General features: G+C 44.3%; 1 protein-coding gene across 13 annotated transcripts in view; it reads right to left on the reverse strand.

Moving 5' to 3' along the window:
- The window catches only part of AKAP13 (A-kinase anchoring protein 13), a 334,406-nt gene that overhangs the window by 70,293 nt on the left and 239,567 nt on the right, over positions 1-24,546 (reverse strand). For 9 of the 13 annotated variants that reach the window (XM_045058849.1, XM_045058844.1, XM_045058846.1 and 6 more), the window contains 5 exons: positions 15,094-15,464; positions 12,322-12,375; positions 9,289-9,354; positions 7,254-7,446; positions 3,604-3,712 (listed from right to left, as the gene is read on the reverse strand). In XM_045058849.1, the coding sequence (XP_044914784.1) occupies positions 3,604-3,712; positions 7,254-7,446; positions 9,289-9,354; positions 12,322-12,375; positions 15,094-15,464 (793 nt within the window). The remainder of the gene's footprint in view (positions 1-3,603; positions 3,713-7,253; positions 7,447-9,288; positions 9,355-12,321; positions 12,376-15,093; positions 15,465-24,546) is intronic. The other 4 variants (XM_045058850.1, XM_045058847.1, XM_045058848.1 and 1 more) reach the window with 2 other exon arrangements.

Raw genomic sequence — 24,546 nt, forward strand, 5'->3', positions numbered from 1 at the left:
TTGATTTCAGAAAGTATTTTGTTCCTAGACAAGCGTACTCATAAGGCACAGTCCACTTAAAGACCATGAAGGATGGCGTTCTAGTGTCTCTAACATTGTTTCAACTCTGGTCAGGGACAGACAGACTGTGGTGCTGTTCTGGGTACTGTGAACTCACTCGCTCCATAACAATAACAAATGCTTATTATAAGCCAGGAAATATGCTAAGGACTTTACATAAATTCATATGTAAGCCTTATCACGTTGTTACCCGTTTCATCAAGTAACTTGAGGCAAAGAATCTCACTATGTAGCCCAAGGTCACACAGCCACCCAACGGGCTTACAATGAAACACCAGTTAAAACACTTTAAGTGGACTGAATGTTCTAGGCTTTACGATCTCACTGTGCAGATTGTAACTAGGATTCCTTCAGCTGGGAAGACTGTGACTACACACGAACCACGCAGAGTGCTCAAGTGACTTGGAATGGAAGCCCGGAATCTGTGGCAAACCAAGAAATGTCCAGTTACCTTGATGCTTAAAGGTACAGCACACGGATTACAAGTTTTATACTCCTGTTCAACTGCCAGAAGTTTTACATCTGCAAAAAACATTTATCACGTTTCTAGAGCAGAATAAAAAAAAATACCGATGGGAAAATTAATATAATTGTATGTGGGGAGGGACTAAGGAGAAACAGTGTCATTAGAGTTGATTAACCCTCCAATTACAGCGTAGGCTAAATCAGGGAAATTGGGGGGCTCGCTAACGAATTTACGACCTAATCGTTCAAACGTGTATGAAACGTACAATGTTAGAATGAGGGTACCCACCCTATTTTGATCAAAGGATTAAACTCCTGCTTGGAGATCAACCCTTGACAACAGTCTGCAAACTCATTTCAGTCCCCTCTGAGCAGAGCAGAAAATTTCCCAGCAACAGGAGGAGAAGCTGTGTGTGCCAGAACCCCTGGCACTCTAGGACGGTGTTTTCTGGGAGTTAGCCGCATTATTTATAGTGTTTGGCTAGCAACTGAAAACACAGTCAAAAACCATCTTGCTTTTTGGAGGAAAAATTAATGAAGTGTTTCATGCACGAATCAAGAGTGTGTGTCACAAAATACAGGAAAAAAATCCCTCCGTGGGACACATTCTGTTGGTGGTGGACATCTGTTGCTATGGGAGTAGACTCTCCACCATGACACCACACTCACCAGTCGTGAACGGTTAGGGACACAGGGCCGAAAGGTCTCACTCAACAGTGCCCTCCTGTCTCAGTGCCCTGCCCTACTGAGCGCTAGCACTCCAAGCTCATCAAATCCACCATTAACAATCCTGTTATGATGATTTTCACTCTGCACCAGCAAGACCTCTAACCCAAAGCCAAATCAAATCAAAACCCAAAGAAAAACAGGAAGGGCGATTTTAGCTGCAGTTCTGTGAGGCTCTGTCGGCATCTCTGAGAATACTCCATCAGTAGGCACACCTTTAGTCAAACAGGCCAGATCTGAATCGCTGATCATGAAAATGATGACAAAGTTAACAGCATTCTTTATCGTGTCTTAGTTCTAAGGCGAAAATTAAAAAGATCAGGCCCATGGTAAGTCATGAATTGAGACAGAACATCTCCCGAATGCAGGACAGAGTCTCCAAATTTTTAAAAAATATGTATTCATTTTTGAGAGAGAGAGAGAGAGAGAAAGAGGGAGAGGGAGAGGGAGAGGGAGGGAGGGAGAGGGAGAGGGAGGGAGGGAGAGGGAGAGGGAGAGGGAGAGGGAGGGAGGGAGGGGGAGGGAGAGGGAGAGGGAGAGGGAGAGGGAGGGAGGGAGAGGGAGAGGGAGGGAGGGAGAGGGAGGGAGAGGGAGGGAGTGAGAGGGAGAGGGAGGGAGAGGGAGAGGGAGAGGGAGAGGGAGAGGGGGAGAGGGAGAGGGAGAGGGAGAGGGAGAGGGAGGGAGGGAGAGGGAGGGAGAGGGAGGGAGGGGGAGGGAGGGGGAGGGAGGGAGAGGGAGAGGGAGAGGGAGAGGGAGGGAGGGGGAGGGGGAGGGGGAGGGGGAGGGGGAGGGGGAGGGGGAGGGGGAGGGGGAGGGGGAGGGGGAGGGAGGGGGAGGGGGAGGGGGAGGGGGGGGAGGGGGAGGGGGAGGGGGAGGGGGAGGGAGGGGGAGGGAGGGGGAGGGGGAGGGGGAGGGGGAGGGGGAGGGGGAGGGGGAGGGGGAGGGGGAGGGGGAGGGAGAGAGAGACACACGCAGAGCATGAGCAGAGTAGGGGCAGAGAGAGAGGGAGACACGGAACTCAAAGCAGGCTCCAGGCTCCACTAATAGCACAGAACCTGATGTGGGGCTCAAACTCATAAGCTGTGAGATCATGACCTCAGCCCCAAGTCGGACACTTAATCGACCGAGCCAACCAGGCACCCCTCTCCAGCTCTTTTAAGGTGGGTTCTATCAGGGGACACTGAAGAAACACCAGAAACACCAGGCAAGTTTATTTACTCCCTTTGCCTCAGCTTCCTGAATACACGGTCTTTCGGCAAAGAAAGGATCACTCCCCCTTTGATGAGCACAAGATCTCAAACTGTAACTACTCAGGAAAACAAGAATCAAGATTTTAAAAATAAAAAGGTGAGGTTTCTCAAAGAACAAGTTGCCTTTCCCTGGCAAATATTTAGATCCAATTCAAATATGTTTCCGAGCATCTTTCATTTGCAAAGGCCCTGTGCTTACGGATGCCAGACATCTATGTAACTTTCACAGCCAGCCAATGGGTCCCGAATCTGCATACCGCTCCATTCATCACTGGCAGATGTAATCCTTTCAGCACGTGCTTAACCAACTGAAAGTGTATCTCAGTCTTTCTTTGTCCTTCATGAGCTTCATGACATTTTTGAAGAGCTCAGCAAATGAGTACTGGATAAAATTCACATAATTGTACTGTGGTAACAGAATAGCATAACTTTCAGATACAACCACATCATGTTTGTAACTTACTCTCCAGTGTTTCAGAAAAAAACTTTAAAGGCAGTGATAGAAGAAGAGAGACTGATAAAAACAGTTATGACTTTGATAAGATGGATCAAACATATGACATCTGGGGACTCCAGGTAAAGAATATATGGTAATTCTTTGTACTGTTTTTAGAACTATTTTTAAAGTCCGAAATTACTTCGAAATAAAAAGTTAAAAAACAAATCTATGTCCTGACAAGAAGAATCCCAAAACTGGAAGGAAGATCCCAAAACTAAACTGGTATGTCACCTTTTCTATTTAAATGAGCCATTCAGGAGAAGAGGGAGGCAAATTTTGGAAGGTAATGTTACGGGGTCTTAAAGGGAGAAAAATGATAGGAAAAAAGTGTTTAAAATATGCTTCATTTTTGGGGCGCCTGGGTGGCGCAGTCGGTTAGGCGTCCGACTTCAGCCAGGTCACGATCTCGCGGTCCGGGAGTTCGAGCCCCGCGTCGGGCTCTGTGCTGATGATGATGGCTCAGAGCCTGGAGCCTGTTTCCGATTCTGTGTCTCCCTCTCTCTCTGCCCCTCCCCCGTTCATGCTTTGTCTCTCTCTGTCCCAAAAATAAATAAACGTTGAAAAAAAAAATATGCTTCATTTTAAAGAAAGTAATATACTCACTGTCCAACCCAGGATGGCTGATTGTCATTAATGAGATGGATTTTGTCAATGGAGAAGAAATGGCTGATGTACAGTAATTAAATCCCTGTTGTTTAGATCTGTGACATGCCTGTGAAGTAAAAAAAAAAAAAAAAAAAAAAAAGTGAAAACCAGGATGTAAGCATATGCTCTTGTTATTTCTAGATCAGCACAAAACTTTACATCCCACCCCAACCTAGGAAAAGAACGCGGTGCAGGTGAGGGCTAACAGCACAGGCTCTGTGGTCAGACATCCTCGACTCAAGTCTGCCCCTGCTACTTGACCACTGCTCAACTTCAAAGGAGCTACTTAGCTTTCATGAGCCTTAGTTTTATCTGGAATAATTCAAATACCCATCCTTTACAGTGGTTTCATATCCCTCCTAATACCTAATAATGTTTTAAACTTAGTACGTGCTTAGTAAACATCTGCTGAACACATCATCAGATGAAAGTAACTTCACTGTAAATAGCAAACTACATACAGTAGCTCTTGTTCTTTGAAAATCTAAGTCTCTTTTAGAGACATAGTAGAGAGCAGTAATATTATTCTGATTTTAAGCATGTTCTTTTTTATTTTTATTTTTTTTAATGTTTATTTATTTTTGAGAGAGAGAGGGAGACCCAGAATCTGAAGCAGGCTCCAGGCTCCGAGCTGTCAGCACAGCACCTGATGCGGGGCTTGAACTCATGGACCGCAAGGTCATGACCTTAGCCGAAGTCAGACACTCAACCGACTGAGCCACCCAGGCACCCCAGTATTATTCTGATTTTAAAGATGTGGAAACAGAGATGCAAATAAAAGGCGTTTTAAGATCAAGATCAAGGCAGCCATGCATCTGGGAAGAAGCCTAAAGCCCTTTCATTCCCTCTCCTAAGAGGACACTGCTTCTGCATGTACCCGAGGGGGACCGAGGGTGGCCAAGTTACCTCCCTCAGTGAATTCGCAGCAGCTTCGAGGTCCTGTAATGCAGCCAGCTGCAGAAGCTTGTGTAAGAACACCCCTGAGAGCCAGCCCAGCAGTGCTTACGAGCACACTTCTGGGGTGAGGGACTCCCCCTTCCTTTTGTTCTGAGCGCTCGTTCCTATTGTTAACTGATTTTAAACTGCCAGGAATCCCTCCCTTCTTAGTGGGCTGCAGTCTGCACATGCTCGGAGGGGAGCAATGAAAATCCATGACTACCATGAACGCGACTCAAGTGCGCCAAAGACTTCTGATTATTCAGAGCCTGCTCCATGCGTAACCATGGAGTCTGAGGCAAACAGTTGCTGTGTTTCGAACACAACTGTGAGGTCTGAGGAATGACCTCAGTGAAAGGCAGGGACCTTCAGCAGGAAGCTGGCTGCAGGCGACTTGTCCAGATCAGAGACACCAGCAGCTCAAATCCCCACTCTGAAGTTGCACACGAGACAAAAACTGCGGGTGAGCAGAGAGTTCCAGAAAAGCACGAACATGTCAGCAGCTTCCTCCACAAAGGCTCGATCAGAAAGGCCATTTCAGAAAGACTTTGGTGGTAACTGATAGCACTTACTAACACATGGGGTCCTCTGTCCAATTCCTAGGATTATCAGTTTCAGAAAAGGTTTTCCATAAACTGTACTGAGAAAATTAAAAATCTTCTCCTTTCCTCATAAAACACTTCTACTTCAGAGATGTGGAAAGAGGCTGTGAGACTTACACCGGGAATTCTGAGGGGAACGCGGTCCAGCTCACAGCCGGTCAATGAGGCCTTAGGCAAGTCACTCAGGTGGGTGTGAAGCTGTCACCCCCGAGGGCTTACGCCGATTCCGAAGGGTTATACTGGCTCCAAGCCCAGGATTCCGTTCACAAACCCCCAATGCTGGCATTTTACTGGGTCTTACAATGACTTCCAAAGGACTCTATATACTTTTGTATGACTTGCACTTTTGTTTTTTAGACTCTCCACTTACCAAAGATGCTCTCAGCAAGTCACGAAAGAATGGTTTTTTACTCCCATTTTCTGTTACCATTAGGCTGAATACATTTAAATCATTTGCTTCAATAAATATGTTCTCCATATTTTTTTAAATTTATTTATTTTTTGAAACGTTTACTGTTTTTTTTAGTAATCTGTACACCCAACATGGGGCTTGAACTCATGACCCTGAGATCAAGAGTCAGATACTTTTCTGACTGAGCCAACCTGGTGCCCCTCTTCTCCATATTCTTATTTTTCTAAACTTTAGAAAAAGTTAAAAAAGTATCAGGCCCAGAAGACATGGGCGGTGGGGGAAGGGGATAACATGGCAAAATCCCTTTGGGCCTTCAATTTGATTTTCATCAGGCCTAAATTCTCCTGGGTCTTCACCTAAGTGATGCATTAAGGTAATCGTCCAGCGTCCAGTTTCTATCTGGTCGTAGCATTTCTATGTAGCGGGGTATACAAAACATTAAACGTCTACGTAAAACCTATGTCTCCCACTCAGAGAACAGGCTGTTTAACGTTTTTGTTGGTTTGTTTAATTAGAAATGTTTCATTACGTTTCTATCTAAAACTCCAGTCACCTATCCAAAGACAGGTGTTTAATTTTGTTGTCTGTTTAATTAGAAATGTTTTGGGGCACCTGGGTGGCTCAGTTAAGTGTCCGACTTCGGCTCAGGTCATGACCTCGCAGTTTGTGGGTTTGAGCCCCGTGTTGGGCTCTGTGCTGACAGCTCGGAGCCTGGTGCCTGCTTCACATTCTGAGTCTCCCTCTCTCTCTGCTTGCACTCTGTCTCTCTCTCAAAAATAAATAAACGTTGAGAAAAAAGGAAGGAAGGAAGGAAGGAAGGAAGGAAGGAAGGAAGGAAGGAAGGAAGGAAGGAAAGGAAGGAAGGAAGGAAGGAAGGAAGGAAGGAAGGAAGGAAGGAAGGAAGGAAGGAAAGATTCAGGTGTATCACAGAATCCTCCCAGGAATCAATCCAAAGTCCCCTTGGCCCCGAGGAGGAAAAGGGCCGGGAGCAGTGTGGGCTACAAAAGCATGGAATTCCAATTCTCCAGGCCAACGCCCGAGGACCTGCCCCAGGTGCCAAGTGCTGGGGAAATCACCTGACTGGCCAAGGACAGCCAGCTGGGGCCCCCAGAAGGGAGTCTTGGGGGAGTGGCAGTGCAAAGAGAGCATCAGGCGGGGGCAGGGAGTGAAGATGCTCTCTGAGAAGTTCTCACAGTGACAGGAAGCAGAGAGAAAGAAACAGCCATTTCCCAGGCAATGTGAGAAGGCAAAGAATAAGATCTATTTTTTCCAGGAAGGTATAGATTTTTGAAAAATTGGGAAATTTAACAATGCTGTGTAGCATACTTCAAGAGTCATTTTACTACTGGCATGGTGAAAGAAGTCCTCAGGTAAGAAGGAAAAAACCCAATTTAATATCCTGGATACTTTCCTAATTTAAAAAAGTCTGCTTTGATGGACTATTCAAATCCATGCAGATGAATGGTATTCTGGAATTAGTTAAGTGCTAAAACCTTGCTTTGTGCTAGATGGGGTGTACTAGACCGTGGGTAAGCAACCACAATAACTAGCCTCATAGTAACGTAAGTCTTGCTTTCTTTGTTCCCGACGTGAAGACACATGTAGGGAAGTACAGTTCATTTTTCCAAATGAGCAGCATACACCCGCTTCAGCCTTACCTGCTGATCAAACATCCTGTGTTCTCTCTGGCCTGATTCCAGATCCTCTTCTGAAAGCGACATCAGAGAGTCACCCCTCGCCTCCCCACTGAAAGGGTGCCTGAGCTCTTTGGTGTTTGCAGAGTTTACGTCTAGAGATGAGGACGGCTTGTTTCCGACACCGGCTCCTCCTGTCAAGCCTTCTAGGCTGAAACTGAACACAGAGCAAAGGAGTTAATTCATGTGACTTCTGAGTCTCCGAAAGGGTGGAAGATACGAAAGTGCTTTGAGTGTTGCTGGCAGATTATTTCTAAGTTACCTAGCAAAGCTATCGACCAGAGCACGGCACAAATGAGCGCCACCTACCTGTCCCCCAACAGGTCTTGGTAGGCTGAAAAAGCATATGCACTTAGGTTTTCTTACCTCCTTCAATTTATTCAAATGTTGATCATGTAAGGTCATTTTCTCAAGATTTTTTTTTTTCAATATACCATGTGGACAGACCAGATTATCTTATTTATCATTTATGTATGTGTGTTTTTCCTTGATCTGATGTAATTAATCTCTGCCAAAACCAAACTAGGCTAATGCCAAAGAATTCCATGGCACAGAGAAAACAGGTGCATGAGTAGCTCTCAGAAAACAGGCAGGGACACTCAGAATTGCCCTTGTGTCGCTTAAGTGGACCTTTATAACTTTACGTTCAACTACAGGCCAGTCAACCTTTCTAATTTCACAGGCTCATGTCGACCCCAGGAAGTCGGGATTACTTATGAGCAGTATCATCTGGGCACATGTGGCCACACAATCCCTGCTGGACAGGCTGCCTGGGAACTGCTGATTGCAGACAGGCACACAGGACACCTTAAAGAACAAAAGCTAAAAGCAACTATGTCTAAGAGCTTTAATTTTTTTGTCTTGATATTGGCCCAGAAAGGGGGCAAATTTAGGATATGGCATGTAGAATGGGATCCCTGGTGGGCAGATTTTGCGGTTTGCAGAGTGAAAATCATTTTTTGGTAAGCAGGAAACTACAGAGAGAGGCTGGCCATCGATGAGCTTTGGGGTTGCTGGTCAGAATAATTCACATCTGGTACAGCTGTGGTGGGAACTTCTTTAAAATAAGCGAGATCTCAAAATACAGCCGGAGCAGACCGTGTTCTCACTCACAAGCAGTTGGAAGTGCACTTGAAGGTACACTGAAGCTATTTAGTTATCTCTGCTCCAACTGCACAGTTAATTCCACAAATGAATTGCGTATGCCAGTCCAGAAGGGCTTGCATTTGCCTTTTTTTATTTCATAAATTACTTATTATGAACTGAAACCATATGCCTCTATTTTTCTCTAGTGGGTAATTTAAACAATGGACTTTATTTTTCTTATTTCAATACGACAATAGAAACCATGATTAAGTAGAAGTAAATGTCTCTGTAAAACTCATTTTCAATAGCAGGGATAAGACAGGCTAAGTGAAGAAGAAACTTAGTTTTCTATTGTGAATTGTTTGTGAAGCCTGAGAAAACCAGATGTGTTATTACCACAAAATTTAATCCTGAAAATGTTTCAGTAATTAAATCTGGCTGCTGAGTTGAGAGAAAAATATGAAACATTGAGGAATCTATGAATTTGGAACCTGAAGAGACTGACTGACTTGGAAACACAACAGAAATAAAAATTCATCGTATTTGTGGCCTTGCTTCTGTCATTGTTTTCTTCAGGATGTGGGAATCCCCAGGTTCCGGGAATGAGGACAGACCAGAACAAAGAGAGAAGGGGTCTGCCATACCGTAGATACAAGTCTGTGCGGAAAACACCAAATCTACAGCCACTTGAGACACCAGAAGCATCAGAGTACACTATCTGACTCCCGGGCTATATATACCCCTTCAATTGGATCAGTGATGCCCGCAGCAGCAGGAACTCAACATTGTGCTCACAGCCAAAGCGGGCTGCCATATGCATTCTAGCCACCCAGAAGCAAGCTCCCAGCCAAAAGCCCAGGTGCCATATTTTACGATTCCCCCTCCGGTGGCTGGACACGTAACGATACCGTACCTTCTGTAATTAAAGTCAGCACTCAGGGCAGCAGAATATTGCACACCAGAAGGACACCAGCTCATACTGGGGATGACATCAAAGGCAGAAACAGAAATGGAGGGAGAAAAGAGCAAACAGGGATAGGATTACTGGGTTTGAAAAGACAGGCCACAGTTACAGACAGATGGATTTATTGGATTATCAAAAAATTAGGAACATAACATTGAGAATTTAGAAAAAGACACAAAAACCATGGAAACTTAAAACTGTGCTACTAACATCCCTCTAGACACTGTGTTGGAAAGGACTGTGGGAGTCTGTTACAGGGTAACAAGTCCAATTTGAAACCCAAGAATTCCTTCTTCCGGACTCTGAAAAAAAGAGCCCACTCTGCCCACAGATTCCTCCTCAGGTGTCCCCCAGGGCTGCAGCCTCTGCTGCTGGGGGGTGGGGGGGGGCACTCTCTCCACAGGCTCCACCACTCCCAGACCTCCTTGACCATGGCTATGATACCTAACTGAACCAAACCCATCCTTGACAAAAAGGGACAATGACAAAGTGCACTGGGGTGGGGCTGAGTCACTGGTTTTTCTCAGGTGTTTCTAGGAAGGGTCCGTCTAAGCCAGACACATTCTAAGTCTTTCATAATAATGATATCCCACCAATACTCACACCCACCTTTAACCCCTACTCACTAGGCTGTTAAGCACTGAAGGTAAACAGCTGTAACAAAGGCCACATTTCCTTGTATTTTAATGATAACTAAGGCGTTTACTTTCTTCAAAAGGAAAGGAATTCCATGGTACTAAGTTAAAAATGGGTCTTAATTTTAGGTTTGCAACCATTTTCCCCCACAAGATTAAAAAAAAAAAACAACCTCATCTGATCATCTACCTCTGGAATCTTGCAAATGGGAAGATCTGCAGACCGCAAAAACCCCTAACCTTGAATACACCTAATTAACAGTTTTCTTGACAAGTGAGGGTTTTTGATGGAGGAAAAGAGACAAGGAAAATGGTGGGAGAATAGAAGAGCTACCCCTAAAAGTAAATCTTTAAAATAAATATCTTAAAAATAATTTAAATAGTAAAACACTTAAAACCCGATTAAATTAAAGTACAAAGCTCCCAAGGGCAGGAGCAGAAAGGAGAAATACGCATCTCAGAGATAGTTCCAGTATGTGAAGCGGTATCAGAAAGACTTCTAATTTGCTCATGTGAGGGGAGCAAGCCTCCATGTATCTTACAAACACGAGACTCAGAAGCCCATTCTCTGGCATTAACGTAATTTTGAATCTCCAAACTGTTAAGAAAAATTTGAAAATATCCAACTTATTGAAAACACCACATGGTAAATCAGCGACTGAACTGACATTATTGAATCATTCAAAAAACAAATCTTCTACAGATGTAAACATCCCTTTACTCTCAGAAAATGGTAACACTGTGAGAAAGCAGGATGAAACTGAGGCTGAAGAGAAAGAAGAGTGACAGGAGACAGCAAGAGGGACCTCACAGGGCTCCCGAGGCTCAGGGAGCCACAGACCTGCCCTGGCTTCCGGCAGGAAGCGCCTTTCACCAGAGTGTTCGGGGGCACCCTAAATCTCCTCACCCCTCCATCAGTGGAAGGGACATTTAATGGTTCTCTGGCCTTATTTTGAGATTTAGGAAATTCTAGATTAAAAAAACCCCACAAATATCCCGTTCCCACACCTGTGAACACTGGTAGGGATGTTTCAACTTGACTGGCTAAGGCATCATACAAAATTTTCAACTGTACTTCATGCTCTTCCTGCAGAAAAACGACTAAGGGTGAAGTGGGATCTGGCACCGTTACGAAGCTTCATCTGTCAGCTCACTGGGACCGCATCCAGCAACCTGTCACCCTCCACTGTCAGCACGTGCATGCTTTTAATAAGGTCACGCTGAAGAGCTTTAACGGAGAGCCAAACAGATCTCTAAAGGTTTCGGGTACCTCTACGGAAAAGGGTACTTGCCAACTTGTTCCCCTGGGAGAAAAACTTAACCGGGCCCTGATTACCGCAGATTCATGAGAGCATTTGTATTCGAACTCCATTTTGTGCCTGAAAGCCAGAATTAAAGGAAGCCCGCCCTTGCAAAGACGACGGGGGAGGATCACTATGTGTGGCTTCCCGAGGACCGGCTTCGGCGGGGAGTTGAAAGTACCCCTGACACATGGCTCCTAATACGAGGGGATACCTGCAATCTCGCCACAGTCTGTGGCTTTCTAAATCTTCTTCCCCAAACGGAGGAAGAATAGGTCACTAATGATGACTTCTGAACAAAGTAAAACTCAGCATTTGAAAAGCAAATCGGCACTGTGTGACTAGAAATGACTTTTCAGCTTATAAATTACTCATTTTTAGCTTCAAAATGTTACCTGACAAAAAATAAGGAAGGGACTGAAAGACTGCAAGGGCCCCGGAGAGATGAGCTGATGGCTCTTACCTGCTTTAAGAAACGACCACATCCCCAGAGGGGGAAAAATTATTAAAAAACAAAACACGACAAAACAAAAACAATGGTGTGCAAGGTGTCAGGTGGCCTAGACATAAAGGCTTCCATCCAGTTACTAAGGAATGCATTGAAAATATGTTAGGGCCCGTGTTCCAGCACACAATTATTTCTGGTTCTTGGCCCTTTTGGGCGTTGGCGGGGGGGGGGGGGGGGGGGGGGGGGGAGAATGAAAAAGCACTCCTCAGGGACAACTGACGTGTCTTTGAACTCTCCTAGGAAGAACTGGGAAGACCCTACTATCAAAATCATCTGAACACAAATACAAGATGGGGGAAAAAAAAAACCTTAAAAAAAATTTTTTTAAAGATAAAAGGAAAAAATTTCACATTCACGAAACCATTTCATATGCAACAGGCATCAGCGATGAACAAGTACCTATATCTTATTTCCCTGAAGCAGACGTGACATTGTTTTAAAAGACGGTTTAATCACGGATTAAGCAAAATGAGATGCTGGTTAGTACACTAAGCTCAGAGGCAACATGGTTAGTCCATCAAGTTAGTGAACTCTGTACCTTCTCCTATGAATGGGGGGTCTCCTGACAACGTCCCCAAGAACTCGCAATGAACTGAAAATGAATGGTGGAAGAGGTCAGTGTCAAGGTGAAACAAAATGGACACAAATGCATGAAGCACACGGACATCACAAAGGGAAGAGACAATCCACACAGACAAACGGTACAGGAAGTGAGGGAATGAAAAACTGAGCAGTAAGAAACATCAGAAGCAAAGAGGCCGGACAGCCTGACAAATCCTGGGGAGGGTTACTTTGCTCCCTCCCTCCTTCCTCCAAAGGGTTAATCAGGTGACAAGGAATGAGGTTTATTAAATTACAAAAGTAAAAGGATTAAAAAAGGCCATTTGAAGCTGTAAAAGGGTCTTCTTAAGACTTTAAAATTCAGCTTATACTCTATGCAGATAATGTGGTAAGCATCAAACTAATTCAAGTCATTCCATTATCTCCAGAGGCATCGGGGGCGGAGGTGTGAGGTGATCCTTAAGGCGAGGCTCAAATAGGAGAGGCCATGATACTGTACAGGCTGAAAATAAAGATAACTGATAAGGTTCCAGTCTTAGTTCAGTCTTGTAATCTCAGGCAAATCATTAGGTCTGAGCTTCAATTTCCTCATCTGGGCTACAGTCCTATCCAGTCCTGAAATCAAAGTCAAGGCACAAGGACCCCCAGTGGGCTATAAAGAAAAATGGATTGCATATAAAATAAACCCTTGTTTCTTGATGTTGTTATCATCTCTGACAATACGTCCTTCCATCCTTCCTTCCTCCTTATTATTTATTTATTTATAATGGTATGAACGCTTTCTTTTTTTTTTTTTTTTTAACGTTTATTTATTCTTGAGACAGAGAGAGACAGAGCATGAACGGGGGAGGGAGTGAGGGAGACACAGAATCTGAAACAGGCTCCAGGCTCCAGGCTCTGAGCTGTCAGCACAGAGCCCGACATGGGGCTCGAACTCACGGACCGCGAGATCATGACCTGAGCCGAAGTCAGCTGCTTAACCGACTGAGCCACCCAAGCGCCCCGGATGCTTTCTTTAAAAAAAAAAAAAGTACAGCGTGAATAAAGCTGGCAAGGAGAGCTTTTAGAAATGGCTTTTTACATAATCTATGATTTTGATCGTGTATAAAAACTACCCACCAGAGGCGCCTGGGTGGCGCAGTCGGTTAAGCATCCGACTTCAGCCAGGTCACGATCTCGCGGTCCGTGAGTTCAAGCCCCGCGTGGGGCTCTGGGCTGATGGCTCGGAGCCTGGAGCCTGTTTCCGATTCTGTGTCTCCCTCTTTCTCTGCCCCTCCCCCGTTCATGCTCTGTCTCTGTCCCAAAAATAAATAAAAACGTTGAAAAAAAAAATGTAAAAAAAAAAAAACTACCCACCAGATAAAACTGCAGGTTTTCAAGGGCAGACCCTGAACTCCACCAATGTGGAGTCACAGAAAATTACGTGACATGGTCTGTTACTAAAAGAGTCTGAGAAGAGCAGCAAATTAACAAAGTGTAAGGTATTACCATGAACTCCATGAAGGCAGGACTTTGTCTCGTTCACCTGTGTCTCTAGAACCTAGAAATGCCTGGCACATAGTGGGTGCTCAATGTATGTTGGCTGAATAAAAGAATAAATGAGGGGCGCCTGGGTGGCTTAGTCGATTAAGTATCTGACTCTTGGTTTCAGCTCAGGTCACGATCTCACGGTTTCGTGGGTTCGAGCCCTACATCGGGCTCTGTGCTGGCAGAAAGGAGCCTGCTCGGGATTCATTCATTCTCTCCCTCTCCCTCCCGCTCCTACTCACGATCTCTCTCTCTCAAAAATAAATAAAACCTTAAAAAAAAAAGAATAAATGAGTGAAGTAATCCGATTACATGCATCTATAGCTATGAAATCTGAGCCATGTCAAGGAATTTTTGTTTTAAAAAAGCAGTAACTGCTCCAGGTGAGTTTTTCACATGACCTGTTTTAAAACAACTGTCAGCCTGCCCCCTTAGCTGCTTTTCTTCATCAAGAAAGCAGCTGTCTTGTAAGCACAACTTTGTATATCTGATGGGCATCACGGCACTTGTTCGTTAGAGCTAAAATCATTTGCTTAAATTCCTGTAAGCAGACTGTGGTCAGAAGCCAACTCTAAACCGCCTTATAGCCTGCTTCCAAACTGAAGGTCTGAGACCAGGTCATATGTACACAAGTCCCCAAAGACTGGAGCATACACAGAAAACTACCAACAATTCAATGACACTGAATGATTCTCCTGTTCTCTTGCTGATTAAGTAATAACTTAGGCTTTAACAAAACTTTCTGCATTAGAAACGGAGGACAATTCCTGGGAAGCAGTGTGAAAATGGACAGTATTTGGACTGTAAGATTTCATGTCTGTTTCAAAACTGACAGGACACTATTCCCTCCAAAAGTTTTTAATCTAAGCATTTTATGAACAGATCTGGCCTGAAGGACTATTCCTGTTCATTAAACACCCACCATGTAGCAACCATATTTCACTTGAGATTTTTATTATTACACCTATCCTTAGAGAGACAGGTATTCTACAGATGAGAAAATTAAAGCCCAGAGGGATCAGGTAACTTGCCCAGGTTATCTACACAGTGATTTCTAGAGCTGGGGTCCGAACCCAGATTTTCCCGATTCCAAAGCCCTCTAGGCTTTCTTCTGTACCATGGTGTCTCCTACGTTCTTTTACCACGATAACACCGGATCACACGATCAAAAGCAAGCAGACACTGAGAGATGGAACAAATAGCCGTGCTGGGTCCCGCTCACCTGCGCTGATTCATTTCCGCGTCGCTGGCCGCGTTCTTCCCAGGACCCCAGCTGTGCCTCCGGAAAGGGGACAGGGAGCGCATCGAGCCCCTCAGCACAGAGCGGTTCGTGGGCACTTCGGTGATGCTGTCCATCTCCTCCTCGTCCATCTCACCTGAGCCAGCAGCTTCGCCCTCACTCTCTCGACCCTCAGCTCCAGCCCCATGGCTGTAGAAGCTGTCAAGACACTGCTGATCTCTGGACCTGTTCAAATTTGAAATCTGGGGGAGGGATACGTCACTGCCATGAGAGGAATGTCGATCCAAGGAAGCCGTGTCATCGGTGGAAGAACTGGATCCGGTGATATCACAGACCAACTGCTCTTCCTCGGGCTGTAACGGAGAGAAGGCATGCACAGTTGAAAATGGCAGGACCCAGAGGACAGCCTCATTATCCCCGGTCCAGGAGTGGCTGTAGAGTGACCGCAAGGTCACAGCATGATCACAGTTGGATTCAAATGGCTGCCAATGAAGGCCAAGTCTAGGTCTGTGCTCTTTCTCCCCTCTTATTAGAGGTAGACAGAACATTCCCTTCTTATGGGGGACCAGCATCTACCTCAGGCTCAGGTCAGTTCTGTAGGCCAATACCATACACTGGAAGGAAGAGAACTCTTGAGTTATCTGGGGTTTCTGTTGCATAAATGTTGCATAAAAACTCTATAAACTCATATACTCTTAGGTTTAATTCCCTGCAAACCCCAACCCCCGCCCCCCCCCCAAGCTTTAACTAAAAACAAGGTTGTCTGCTTGGCTACAATAATGTTGTTCTGAAGTCGATATTCCAAAAGCAAGCCTGCAATTGTTTTTAGAGTCCTTTTGCAAAATGCAGAATTGCTTATGACCCTTCCTAAGGTCTGCCAAAAAGCCCACATTCTGGCCACAAATGCCTGACTAGAAGAACTCGATTCCTTTTCCTCCTTTCACACAGAACTGGCAGTGTTATCAAGCCAAATGTCACATAAAATAACCAAGTCCTGGCAATGGAGTCTTTAGTGAGTGATGATGTTCTTTTCCCTGGCCAACTTCTGGAGCCTGAAACAGTACAGTTTTGATCCCAAGTAACCTGACAGTCCTCTGTTTGCTACACACAGCACAACACATACATTGAGAGAAAGATGAACACTCTGACACTCAAAAGATGAATTTATCCAGAAGATACACAGAAGTGTTTAGAAGACGCATGATCCCACTCTCAGATTTGGGCACTGAACTGTCTTAGCATCTTTATTTTATTGTGTTCTTGTAGGCTAGAGAGCAGGGATGAGGGAAAGCCATTCTGTGGTTATTTTTCCTTCTTTACAGCATTTTCCTAATTAGCCAGTCTACTCAAAGCTTTAATTAAGAGTAAAGAAACTTACAGTTCTTTGAGAAAGATTTTAAAAATTATGCAAACTAATGAGCACTTTCAGCTTTGGAATAGAAAACAAGACCTATTCTAGAAGAAGAGTATTTTCAAATGTTTACGCTAACACTTCAAAACATTCTTTATAATGTTTGGGCTGAATCTTGTCAGCTCTTAGGAGTTTTTCTTCACTCTGTGGCATCCAGCTTCCTCGGTTAATTGCTCCCTAAATGATGCATGAGGGCTGAGACTGACAGGGAGGTGTGAGGGTCACTGGGATCCAGATGGGCTCTCGGGCCCTCCCAGTGAGCAGCAGCAGCAGCAGGACGTGAACCCGGGGCGATTTCAACTAAAACTGCCCTGTTCTGATCATCTTTAAGAAACCCTGTAAGGATAAGATCTCGAGGTCCGTATCAGCAAAGTCCTGTGTGTCCTTCACTGGGCCACAGTATTAAAAAAAAAAAAAAAAAAGATGCTTTCACCAAACTGATTCTAAAATAGGGTAGGTATTATTTTAAAATAAAATCATCAAGGGACGCCTGGGTGCCTAAGTCCCTTGAATGTCTGACTCTGGACTTTGGCTCAGGTCATGATCTCACTGTTTGTGAATTCGAGCCTTGCGTCAGGCTCTGTGCTGTCAGCCTGCTTAGGATTCTGTCTACCACTCTCTGTGCCCCTCTCCCGCTTGCTCTCTATCTCTCTCTTAAAGGGGCACCTGGGTGGCTCTGTCGGTTAGGCATCCGACTTTGGCTCAGGTCATGGTCTCATAGTTCACGAGTTCACGCCCCACATGGGGCTCTGTGCTGACAGCTCGGAGCCTGGAACCTGCTTCGGATTCTGTGTCTCCCTCTCTCTCTTTCTGCCCCTTCCCTGCTCACGCTCTGTCTCTCTCTGTCTCTCAAAAGTAAATAAACATTAAAAACAATTTTTTTTAAAGATCAATTTCACCTGTTCCTGCTGTCCTTTTGTAAGGTGGCTGCTAGAAAGTTTACACTAACATAATGTATTTCTATTGGAGAATACTGGCCTGGACGCTTAAAAGCAATGGTGGGTAGGGGGCGCCTGCGTGGCTCAGTCGGTTTAGCGTCCGACTTCGGCTCAGGTCATGATCTCGCGGTCCATGGGTTCGAGCCCCGCGTCGGGCTCTGTGCTGACAGCTCAGAGCCTGGAGCCTGCTTCAGATTCTGTGTCTCCCTCTTTCTCTGTCCCTCCCCTTCACCCCCCCCCTCCAAAATAAACACTAAAACAAAATTTTAATAAAATCATCCACTATTCTTTTTTAGTGAGGACTGCTCTCCAGAGGAACAATGTAAATGGTCACAAATACCAAGTTCAGGATGCCAGCTTTCTCCCTGCCTCCTCCTCAAATTCATGTCCTTCTCAGAATGTGACCTTATTTGGAAACTGGGTCCTGCACAGGTCATTAGTTCAGATGAGGTCATACGATGGTAGGGTGGCCGCGGTGTCCTCTCAGAAGACACACAGGAGACACACCGGGGGGTGGAGCCTGGAGCGACAGGTTTCGGACCCAAGGACGGCCAAGGAGCGCCAACCAGAGCCTCCCGAGGGAAAGCAGCCCCCGACACCCTGGTTGTGGGACCTCCTGCCTCCAAAACAGTGAAGGAAAGAATTTATGTTGTTTGGAGCCACCCGATCTGTGCTAAGTGGTTACAGCAGCTGTCCCCTGCTTGATTTCTAGTTCTCGGAACAGTGCCAAGGGACAGAACGGGAATGATGAAATGTGGGATGAGCCCGTCCTAAAGCACACAGGCAAGGCCTCGAAGGAAATGAAAAGGAGCTGAAGTTTCCATTTAGCCATTTATCATATATTCTTATGAATCCATGCTTCCCGATCAGGAAGTGCCATGCGGACAGAGGAACAGGCCCTGCTCAGGTTGGCACCTGCTGGTCTCGGAAGGGCGCTGCGCCGCCTTGAAAGAAGGCCTGCGGTCGCCCGGGCACTTCCCCGACCTGAGACTTAAAGAACAAGCATCCACCCTTCTGTGAGACATGAGAACAAGGTGGGGAAGTTATTGGTGGCCTTTTGACACCCTGTCCGGGGTATGTCCTCCACACAGTGTTGTTCCGATGTGTGCCAAGATGTTTCTCGGTGTGTACTTTTAACTCTGATAAACAAACAAACAAACAAACAAATCCCTAAAAACTAAATAACCAGGGTGTTCCCACCCCCTCCCACCACCACCCTCCCTCCCCCCCCCCCAGTACACACAAGTTCTTTAGTCTTGTGACTCCTGGTAAGAATGATGTGCACAGAGTGTAGCATTCTCACACTCAAGTATTCTTTTTTAATTTTTTTTTTTCAACGTTTTTTATTTATTTTTGGGACAGAGACAGAGCATGAACGGGGGAGGGGCAGAGAGAGAGGGAGACACAGAATCGGAAACAGACTCCAGGCTCTGAGCCATCAGCCCAGAGCCTGACGCCGGGCTCGAACTCCCGGACCGCGAGATCGTGACCTGGCTGAAGTCGGACGCCTAACCGACTGCGCCACCCAGGCGCCCCTCAAGTATTCTTATTGTAACTTTCAACTCTTATTATGAGCTGGTGGTTATTACCCGAGAAAGGGAAAAATAGGACACACTCAGAAATCACTGATCTCTCTTCTTAAGTACTGAGGTGGATGGGTTTTCTTTAATGCCGGACTGAATCTAAAGAAGGCTCTGAGTTACTTTTTCCCAAGACTTGAAGTGTTCTCAAGAGAATTTCATGGCTTCATCAAGTCTTCACACTATCCTGGCAGAACAGAAAGCAGTCCCTGGAGGAACCAGAAACCACACTGGGAATGTGGTCAGAGACTTTTGATAGCTATGCATGTGTCTGTGGATAAGCCACTTTTTCACTTCGTCTATCTATCTAATATGATCATCTTTACATCTAAAGAGGCTAGACCTTGATATAAGGCCTGTTGCAAGGTACTATTTTTAATCACGAGCAGGGGAAACAAGTGGCTTTTTTAAACGTCTGATTTTTTTTTTTTTTTCAATATTCCCTTCCAGTCACTGAATTTATTTGTGCTTTAGTTCTTAGGGGATCTGCCAAATAAGAATATGAGAACTGTTACTTCCATCATTCTCCCCTCTCCTCACAGAAAGTACCAGGTTTTAGGGATGCTGTTTTTCCATTTACACATCAGAAAGGGGAAAAACTTATGGCTTCTGTCACATAATAGAATGTTCCAGGCCTGACATTTGAAGCCATTCTTAACGGTTTTTGAGTTATGTGTCAGTCTTTCTTTAGAGAGGTTTTTAAAATGTCTGCTAACTAAATGACTTTCAGAGACTTCGGAAATTAGTCCTGATTGTATGGAAAAATGGTGCTCTGGGGTCAGTTTAACTAGTACATGTTTAAAAACCTGGTTTTGACTCCATGTAAATCCAATGTATTAGTTAAATTGGTCCCATGGCACCATTCCTTCAGGTGGTCAGGAGGGACAGCCTAAGTTCCTGAAAGTCATTTAATATATTGGAGAAAACACACATATATACGTGTGTGTGTGCGCGCGCGCCTATTTTAGAAAAAAATCCATAGCTTTTCTTCCCCTAGTCTTACAAGCGGATGGCCAAAACAATTCTCTGCTAAATACACGTTGTCTTTTTCCCCTACGACGTGGTACTGAGAGTGGCAGAGAAGTCAAAGGGACGGAGAAAGGCAGACGGAGAGAAGGGGTGGCTGGGCGTTGCCTGTGTGTGAGGGAGCAAGTGTACCGGGAGAAAGAACACTGGGTCCACGCTGGAGACTGGCACAGGAACCCTCCCTCCCTTGAGCTGCCATCACTGGTTTTCCTCCTGCACGTGGGAGGATCGAAACACACACAAAAACCATCATCTCTACCAACATCCTTCCTTTTTTACAGCTTAGGCAATCCTGGAAATCTGCAAATGGTTACCAGGCTAGCAAGAGTCTCCAGCAGTCCAAGAGAAATGGCAAGGAATGGGCCCAGTAAGTAACACCGAGGTATGCGCACTATTATTCTTCACAAGCGCCAGTCTCTGCTGGACAGCCTGTCTCCAGCGGCAGGAGCTGAACTGATGGAGTGACCCAAGGATACCGTTTTGCTTAATTTAAGGTCACATAAGCGAAGAAAACTGAAACTGCCAAATAATGAGGTAGATGAAAAGTTAACGAAAAAGGCTCAACAATGATGCTGTCTATACAAACAGCTTGAGAAAGTAGGTCTGTCACTTAAGACACATGCAGCATAACTATTTCATAAATGTGAGTCCTAATTACTGGATATTGCCACCTGTGGGGCTCTGTATTCAGTGACTTAGACGTATTCTTTTAATATTTGATTTAGTAGACTGTGGAGCCTGGGTGGCTTGGGCAGTTGAGCACCTGACTCTTAATTTCGGCTCAGGTCCCAGGGTTGTGGGATAGATTTCTGAGTCCGGCTCCGCACTGGGCATGGGGCCTGTTTAAGATTGTCTTTCTCTCCCTCTGCCCCTCTCCCCAGCTTGCATGCTCGCTCTAAAATTAAGTAAGTAAATAAGTAAGGGACACCTGGGTGGCTCCGTTGGTTGAGCGTCTGACTTTGGCTCAAATCATGGTCTCAGGATTTGTGAGCTCAAGTCCCGAATCGGGCTGTCTGCTGGCAGCGCAGTACCTGCTTGCGGTTTCTTTCTCCCTCTCTCTCTGCCCCTACCCCATTCGCACCGTCTCTCTCTCAAAATAAACTTAAAGAAAAAAATTCAAAAAACTGATTTAGTAGGTATTCTTACTCTCATTGTACAGATGAGAAACCAGTGGTTCAGTGAGCTTATGTAATAAGATTCTAAATTAACTGGTCTGGGGTAAGGCCCAGATTCTTTTTCTTCTTTAAGCTCTCTAGATGATTCTAAGTATAACTGGGACTCAGTCTTATTATTATATGCTACAGAGCTATGACAAAAATGTTTTAAAAAATTAAGATGGACTCCAGTCCTAAATGTAAAAGCTAAAACATAAATCTTCTGAAAGAAAACATCTTGACTGGGGGCAGACCAATCAGTAACAGGACAGGACACAGGGAGCAAAAGCCATAAAAAAATTGATAAATTACCCTTCATCAAAACTCTAAACATTCAGTACATCAAGACACGTTTATGGAAGTGAGGTGGGAAAACCATATACTGGAAGAAAACATTTGCAAAACATAAATCTAACAAAGGACTGGTATCCAGGATACATATACAATACCTACTTCTCAACAACAAAAAGACAACACTCCATTTTTTTTTTAAATGGGCAAGAAATGTGAACAGACACTTCACAAAGGAAGATAACTAAGTGGCTAATAAACACATGAAAATGTGTTTAACATCATCACTGGTTGTCAAGGAAATGCAAGTCAAAGCGATAATGAGCTACCACTTATGTGCACGCCAGAAATGCTGAAGTTGAAACAAAACAATTATATGTGTTGGTAAAAACATGGAACAACTAAAATTCTCATATATTGCTGGTGAGGATGTAAAATGATACAACCACTTGGGAAAAAGGCCTGGCAATTTCTTATAAAACTAAACCAGGTTTCCTACTATAAATGATGTATCAGCCCATCAATTCCACTCATTTACCCAACAGAAATAATAACATTTATACTCCATTTGTAGGACGTTCTGAAATAAGGAAAACTAACCTGCGATGGGAAAAAATTAGAACAGTTGTTGCCTCTGGGGGTTGGAGAGGAGACAGATGGAGGAGGGGCATGAGGAAATTTCCAAAGAAATGGTAATAGCCTTATCCATATGGGGGTTTGGGTTACAAAGATAAATGAATTTATCAAAAGTCACTGAGGCACAGCTATAATGGAAACCAGTATGTCGGTCCCTCAAAAACTTAAAAGTAGAACTCTCTATATAATCCAGCAATATCCCATGTCTAGGTATATGTCCACAGGAAATAAAGCCACCATCTTGAAGACCTATCTGCACCCCCACGTCCATAGCGTCATTATTCACAGCAACCAAGACATGTAAACATCTTAAGTGTCCACACACGGATGAATAGGGAATGGAAATATTACTCAGAGTTAAAATAGAAGGAAATCCTGCCATTTGCAACAACATGAATGGACCATGAAGGCATGAGCCTCAGTGAAATAAGCCAGAGAATGACATGACCTCGCTTCTACATGGAATCTAAGAATGGCAAACAGCCAGAATGATGGTTACCCGGGGGCTGGAGGGTAGGGGAAATGTAGAGAGGTTACCTAAAGTGAACAAAGTTTACCTAAAATTATGAGGTGAATAAATTCCGAAGACCTAAGGTACAGCATGATGACTATAGATACTATGTACTTGACATTTGCGAGGAAAGTTAAGTCTCAAGTGTTCTTACCACACACACAAAAAGGTAACTCTGAGGTGACAGATACACTGGCCTGACTGTGGTAAGCATTTCATGATGTGTATGTCTATCGAAACATCATCTTGTGTGCTTTAAATATGTATAGTTTTTGTCAGTTGTAACTCAGTAATACTGGGAAAGTCACTGAATAATAACCTTCACACTACATTGCACTGTGTGTAAATTTTATGTAAAAAACCCCAGCAAACAACAACTCTATATTAAACACATACAGAATTCTAAGTATTTAGGGGTAAAAGTAGACTGATATCTGTAACCTATTTAGAAACACATCCAAGAAATTAAAATTAGATGGACTGGTGGATGGAGAAACAATGGGCAGATACACAGCTGTGTAACAAAGTATAGTAAGTTAACGGGAGAGCCAGGCTGGTAGGCATTCACTGCTGAGCTCTTCCAACTGTCCTGTATATTTCAGAATTTTCTCAATAAAATGCTGGGGGGGGTGGGGAGAGGGGAAATGCCTGACTGGCTCTCTTAACCAAAAGTCACACTACATAGGTGATACACAGATATATAGAGAGGGATAAATATTATATAACATATGAATGTATAAATATAAAAACAACTACACACTTTATATATCTTATTACTACACCTGAAGGGATCCTGTTTCATACTGTCAAAATACTAGTCCTTTAATTTTTAATAATTTATTTGTTAAATATTTGTAAACTGTTGTCTATATCATATATAAGGCACTCTGCCATGTGCCTTGGAAAATAGCTCACATTTTAAATATCTACTATGTGCCAACTGTTTACGTCTATCTGTCCGTCCATCCGTCTGTCCGTCCATCCATCCATCCATCCATCCATCCATCCATCCATCCATCCATCAGGCTTCACACCCAGCATGGAGCCCAAAGCAGGGCTTGAACTGACGACCCTGAGATCAAGAGTCAGACGCTTAACCAACTGAGCCACCCAAGTGCCACTACGTGCAATAATTTAGCTAAGAACCTTAAGCATGGGACAGCAAGCTGTTCCACAGTCCTGAACTTACAATAACTTGTGCATAAACAAGAATAGTTTTTTTAATTTGGATTCTGTAGGTATATCTACTTTTATCCCTGGAAGGTTAATTTTCGGCTTGGTGATCAATACTTGAGAGCAAACGATATAGCACATGAAGGCAAGAATATTCCCTTAAGGTTTAGCATCTTAGGAGAGTTACTCTGATTTTCTTAATTGTGGATACATTTTATAACCTGGAGATAAATAAAACAAGGTGTAAGCGTTTTATCTAAATCTCTTAGGGAAAAGAGGCAGCAACTACCAGTATGTTTGTGGATTTCAATTAACCTTCTGGATAACAGGGTGGCTTAGACTGTGTGTATTTTATAATCTTTCTTTCTTAGCTAGTGTCCAGAAAAATCCCAGGATTTCTTCTTACTTTAAAAACAAAATCTAAATGTTATGCTGTTGCTCTTCAGGAAATATTCCTAAGAGTAATCACAAAGCTCCTAACCCCAAACAGTCCTCTTTACGAGAAAGCTTATTGAATGGGCATAGAAAGTTAAGGCGGAAAGTTTGTGACAAGCATTGCAGGCTGCTAGAGACCTCTGTGAGGTCAGAGTCACACAAATGGCTGCAGGAAGTGACCTAATGCATCACTCATAGTGCACAGAAAAGCATGCTGCGATGCGTTGCCCAGGGAGGATTTTTTCGAGAAGGGAGAGGGGAAGGAATTCTAGGACAGGTG

The sequence above is a fragment of the Felis catus genome, chromosome B3 (assembly GCF_018350175.1).
Source record: "Felis catus isolate Fca126 chromosome B3, F.catus_Fca126_mat1.0, whole genome shotgun sequence".
Taxonomy (NCBI): domain Eukaryota; kingdom Metazoa; phylum Chordata; class Mammalia; order Carnivora; family Felidae; genus Felis; species Felis catus.